General features: G+C 54.6%; 1 protein-coding gene across 2 annotated transcripts in view; it reads right to left on the bottom strand.

Moving 5' to 3' along the window:
* RELB (RELB proto-oncogene, NF-kB subunit) overlaps positions 1-5789 on the bottom strand; it is a 37056-nt gene extending 31267 nt beyond the window's left edge. The window contains exons 1-2 of one of the 2 annotated variants that reach the window (XM_055251144.2): positions 5546-5789; positions 4236-4283 (exon numbers count right to left, since the gene is read on the bottom strand). In XM_055251144.2, coding sequence (XP_055107119.1) covers positions 4236-4283; positions 5546-5651 — 154 coding nt within the window. In that variant the 5' untranslated portion in view covers positions 5652-5789. The remainder of the gene's footprint in view (positions 1-4235; positions 4284-5545) is intronic. The other variant, XM_055251143.2, reaches the window with a different exon arrangement.
* Positions 5790-6000: the final 211 nt, after the last annotated feature.

Genomic DNA, 6000 nt, shown 5'->3' on the forward strand with positions numbered 1-6000 from the left:
AGGGGCAGCCAGGATGGGCCATGTGAAAGCAGGAAATTGACTATGTATGTCCTGCCTCGGCCTTTGCACAGGCTGGTCTCTGCCTGAATGCTCTTCCCCCCAGTTCTTTGCATGGCGTGACTTCCTCCTCCTCCATCTTCAGTTCCTTGTTCAAACGTCACATCCTAGACAGCTCTTCTCTGACCATTTTATCCGAGAGTCCCCTTATCCCCCACTCCAGTCCCTCAAAGTCAGGTGCCTTTGTTTTATCATTTTCTTTTTTTTGTTTGTTTTTCAGATGGAGTTTTGCTCTTGTCACCCAGGCTGGAGTACAATGACGCAATCTTGGCTCACCACGACCTCCGCCTCGTGGGTTCAAGTGATTCTCCTGCCTCAGCCTCCCGAGTAGCTGGGATTACAGGCTACCACACCCAGCTAATTTTTGTATTTTTAGTAGAGATGAGGTTTTGCCGTGTTGGTCAGGCTGGTCTTGAACTCCCGACCTCAGGTGATCCACCCAACTCGGCCTCCCGAAGTGCTGGGATTACAGGCATGAGCCACCACACCCAGCCTGTTTTATCATTTCATGGCACTGATGAAGATGTCACATGACCTCATATTACACTGACTCATACCTGTCTCCTATAGACTGGGAGCATTGAAGAGTGGGAATAATGTCTGTTTCTCCTCGTTGTATCCCCAGGGTCCAGCATATGTCTGGCCCTTCAAAATGAAGGGGATTTTCTGGCTGGGCACAGTGGCTCATGCCTGTAATCTCAGAACTTTGGGAGGCTGAGGTGGCTGGATCAGTGGAAGTCAGGATTTCGAGACAAGCCTGGCCAACGTGGTGAAACCCAGTTTCTCTAAAAGTACAAAAATCAGCTGGGTGTGGTGGCACACGCCTGGAATCCCAGCTGTTTGAGAGGCTGAGGCAGGAGGATTGCTTGAACCGGGAGTCGGAGGTTGCAGTAAGCCTAGATCACGCCACCGCACTCCAGTGTAGGCAACAGAACGAGACTCTGCCTCCAAAAAAAAAAAAAAAAAAGGGAATTTTCCTTCCCATTCTATCTCACTAGTTCTCGTATCCCCACCCTGCTGTTAAATATCATTGACCCCGAGGTTTCTTCATAGCCCTTATCACATTTTATAATCCCGTATTTAACTTATTGTTTATGTGTCTGCCTCCTCATCTAGGTAGGGAACCCCAGGGCCAGGCCTGTCCTCAGCACTGCTCGGCACAAGGCCAGGTACAGAACAGGCGCATAATAAATATTTATTGAATGGATGACATCAGAAATAACTCTCATTTGAAACCAAAGATCTAGGTCTTGGACCAGAAAAGTCTCAGCCTTGGCCGGGTGCGGTGGCTGATGCCTGTAATCCCAGCACTTTGGGAGGCCAAGGCAGACAGATCGCTTGAGGCCAGGAGTTCCAGACCAGCCTGGACAACATGGCAAAACCCTGTCTTTACTAAAAATACAAAAATTAGTTGGACATGTTGGCATGCGCCTACAATCTCAGCTACTCGGGAGGCTGAGGCAGGAGAATCGCTTGAACCTGGGAGGCGGAGGCTGCAGTGAGCTGAGATCGTGACACTGCACTCCAGGCTGGGTGACAGAGGGAGACTCTGTCTCAAAAAAAAAGAAAAGTCTCAGCCTTGTTCCTGCCCAGGACCACCACTTGGGCAGTGTCTGTCACTGATGCCATCCTCCCTAAACTCGCAGACTTGTTAGGGAACCGGCCTCACTTCTTTCATGGTGAAGCCAGAACTGGGCTCCATCCCAAGATTCTATCTCCAGAGAAAGGCCCAGATCTAGCTAACTGGAGCCACTGAGTAGTCACAACAATAGGACTATCCCTGCCCTCCAAATCCCAGCAAATGTATATAAGAAAAAAATGTCATAATTTGGTTGAGATTCTGCATTTCCTTGGGCAGCTCTGAATTTTGGCTGGGGGACTTTATAGACTAGTAGTTCTAGGCATCTCTTGGGAGCTTGCTAAAAATGCAAATAATTTCTCATCCCAAACCAACTGAATCAGAAACTCGAGAGGTGGGGCCTGACATTATGGTTTTGTTTTGTTTTTTTTTTTTCCTGAGACGGAGGCTCTTGCTCTGTCACCCAGACTGGAGTGCAGTGGCACGATCCTGGCTCACTGCAACTTCTGCCTCTCGGGTTCAAGTGATTCTCCTGCCTCAGCCTCCCAAGTAGCTAGGATTATAGGCGACCGCCACAACGTCTGGCCAATTTTTTTTGTATTTTTATTAGAGATGGGGTTTCAACATATTGGCCAGGCTGGTCTCGAACTCCTGACCTTGTGATCTGCCTGTCTCAACCTCCCAAAGTGCTGGGATTACAGGAGTGAGCCACCACGGCCGGCTGTTTTTTTTGTTTGTTTGTTTGAGACGGAGTTTCACTCTTGTTGCCCAGGCTGGAGTGCAATGGCATGATCTCGGCTCACCGCAACCTCCACCTCCCAGGTTCAAGTGATTCTCCTGCCTCCGCCTCCTGAATATTTGAGATTACAGGCATGCGCCACCACGCCCAGCTAATTTTGTACTTTTAGTAGAGACGGTGTTTCTCCATGTTGGTCAGCCTGGTCTCGAACTCCCAACCTCAGGTGATTCGCCTACCTCGGCCTCCCAAAGGGCTGGGATTACAGGCGTGAGCCACCACACCAGGTGACATTATGTTTTAACTAGCGCTCTGGATGATTCTGATGCACATGGTTTAAGAACCACTCTCTGGCTGGGCACGGTGGCCCGCGCCTGTAATCCCAGCACTTTGGGAGGCCGAGGAGGGTGGATCATTTGAGGTCAGGAGTTCGAGAACAGCCTGACCAACATGGAGAAACCCCGTCTCTACTAAAAACACAAAAAATTAGCTGAGCGTGGTGGCGCATGCCTGTAATCCCAGCTACTCGGGAGGCTGAGGCAGGAGAATTGCTTGAACCTGAGAGGCGGAGGTTGCAGTGAGCCGAGATCGCACCATTGTACTCCAGCCTGGGCAACAGGAAGAAAACTCCGTCTCAAAAAAAAAAAAAAGAAAAAAAAAGAACCACTGTCTGAGGCCGAGGGCAGTGGCTCACACCTGTAATCCCAGCACTTTGGGAGGCTGAGGCGGGTGGATCACCTGAGGTCAGGAGTTCAAGACCAGCCTGGCCAACATGGTGAAACCCCATCTCTACTAAAGACACAATTAGTGGGGTGTGGTGGTGGGTGCCTGTAATCCCAGCTACTCAGGAGGCGGAGGCAGGAGAATTGCTGAACCCGGGAGGTGGAGATTGCAGTGAGTCAAAATCGCATCATGTACTCCAGCCTGGGTGACACAGCGAGACCCTGTCTCAAAACAAAAAAAAACACAAAACACACACACACACCAAAAATGAACCACTGTTATAGACTGTCTAGTGATAATAATTATTATTGTTATTATTATTACACCACTAACAGTTAACACTTACTGAGCCTTTACTGTGTGCCAGATACTGCTTGGAAAGTGCACCTGTATCAATTCATTGAATACTCTCAATTTCCTTGAAAGAGAGGCACTGTTATTCTGTCCATCTTACAGATGAGGAAAACGAGGCCTGAACTGGGGAACTGACTTGCAGACATTCACACAGGGAGGGGCGGTGACAGCCGTATGTAAACCCCAGCTCCAAAGCTCAGGATGACAGTGATTACCTTCTGCTAAGCCACAGTGAATCTCTAAACAAGGCTTTGAGCATGGATAGGTGGTTAGTTTTACCTGTCACGCTCTTTTTTTTTTTTTTTTTTCTTGAGATGGAGTCTCGCTCTGTCGCCCAGGCTGGAGTGCAGTGGTGCAATCTCGGCTCACTGCAAGCTCCGCCTCCCGGGTTCACGCCATTCTCCTGCCTCAGCCTCCCGAGTAGCTGGGACTACAGGCGCCCGCCACCATGCCCGGCTAATTTTTTTATATTTTTAGTAGAGACGGGGTTTCACCGTGTTCACCAGGATGGTCTCGATCTCCTGACCTCGTGATCCACCCGCCTCGGCCTCCCAAAGTGCTGGGATTACAGGCGTGGGCCACCGCGCCCGGCCACCTGTCATTCTCTTAACAGTCCAAGAGGCAAGAAAACCTAGGGGGCCCATCTCAACTGGAAGGGAGGGATGCACCCTGTCAGGGGAAAGCTGAGGTGGACCTCGTGAACCCCCAAACAGAGACATCTCTGCGGGGTCCTCCCAACCCCATCCTGTATGAGCGAGTGGGCGGGAACTGTGGAGGGCTGCTCACCTGTGCTCCTGGAAACGGCGAGTGAGAGCGAGGAGAGGTCGGGGGACCCTGCAGAGAAGGAGGAACGTCTCAGGAGGTGATGGAGAGCAGCCAGGCACCAGAGAAGCTCCCAAGCAAGCCCCACCCCTTCCTCTCCTAGCTCTTCCCCTCTGGATCAGGCCCTTCGCCCTGATTGCCCCCTGCGTCTGGCCAGGCTTACCGGCGAAATCATGGACGGGTCCCGGCCTTTAGTTTCTGTGAGTTTGCCCCACCCTTCATCACACTCAGGGCCCGCTCCTTTTCTCTCTTAAAGTTGGGCCTGGAGGGGACCCCATCTCAATCTCAGTTTAAAAAGTCCCCATCCCGCTGGGCGCAAGGGCTCACATCTGTATATCCAGCACTTTGGGAGGCCGAGGCGTGCGGATCACCTGAGGTCAGTAGTTCGAGGCCAGCCTGACCAGCATGGCGAAACGCAGTCTCTACTAAAAATACAAAAATTAGCCGGGTGTGGTGGCGGGCACCTGTAATTCCAGCTACTCAGGGGGCTGAGGCAGGAGAATCGCTTGAACCCGGGAGGCAGAGGTTGCAGCAAGCGGAGATCGCGCCACCTCACTCCAGCCTGGGCGACAGAGCGAGACTCCATCTCAAAAGAAAAAAACAAAAAACAACAAAAACAAAAACATCCTCCTGTCAGGGTCAGACCACTTTTTATTTTTTCAATGTCAAGGCCCCCCTTCTCCGTCTGGAGGCAAGCCCCACCCCCTCCTCATTCTCTGTGTCAGGCCCCGCCCTGCTTTTTTGGGTAACAGGCCCTTCCCCTACACTCGGCCAGAGTCAGGCCCCGCCCCTTCCCCTTCTTTCGGCCAACTCGGGCCCCGCCCCCTTCCTGCCCTCACGGCCAGGCCCCGCCCCTTCACCCCTCCGCGTAGGGCCCTGCTTCCTTTTTTGAGTCAGGCCCGGCCCTCTTCTCATAGTCCCGGTCGGATCCCGCCCCTCTTCTCCCCTCTGGGCCTGGCCCCGCCCCCATGCCCCCCAAGAGCAGTTTTCGCTCCGCCTTCTGTGAGTCAGACCACGCCCCCTTCCTTGCCTCAGGGTCAGGCCCCGCCCCCTCTCACTCTACAGCGGGACGCCTCGCTCGAACCTCGGGCCGTACCCCCTTATCACCCTCTGCCTCCTTCCTATGCCCTAATACAGTGTCTCAGGAACCCTCACTCTGCTCCCGCGAAACCCTTAGACTCCCATAGGAACCCCCAGACTACTCCGGGACGGCCAGAATTCCCGCATCTCCAGCCCCGCCCCAGACCCCACTCCTGAACCCCAGCCCCGTTTACCTAAGGCCCCCAGCTCCGGCGCAGCCGGCGGTCTGGCGACGCGGCGACTCGGCATGGCCCGGCCAGTGGGTACGGACGGCCCAGAGGCTGGCCCAGACCGAAGCATGCACGCGGGCAGGCCGGGCGGCCGTGAGGCACGGTCTGGTGGACGATCGCGGGTCGGGCGAGCGGCGCAAGGGCTGGAGCCGCAGGCCGGGCAGGACGCGCGGCGCCCGGGGCTGCGCGGGGCGCGGGGCCGGGCCGGGCGGGCGGCGGGCGGGGGCGGGGCGGCGGAATTCCCCGGCGCCGCCGGCCTGCGCGCCCATTGGTCTGCACCCCGCCGTGACGTCACGCCTGGGGAACGGGAAAACCCCCACGCGTCACGTGATCGCGGGGGCGGGGCCGGCCGGGAAAGGGAGGCTGGGCGCTCAGGAGGGGTTGGGCAGGCGTCGCTGCCCATTGCTCTGGACGAGACA

Source organism: Symphalangus syndactylus, chromosome 17 (genome assembly GCF_028878055.3).
Source record: "Symphalangus syndactylus isolate Jambi chromosome 17, NHGRI_mSymSyn1-v2.1_pri, whole genome shotgun sequence".
In the NCBI taxonomy this organism is placed as follows: domain Eukaryota; kingdom Metazoa; phylum Chordata; class Mammalia; order Primates; family Hylobatidae; genus Symphalangus; species Symphalangus syndactylus.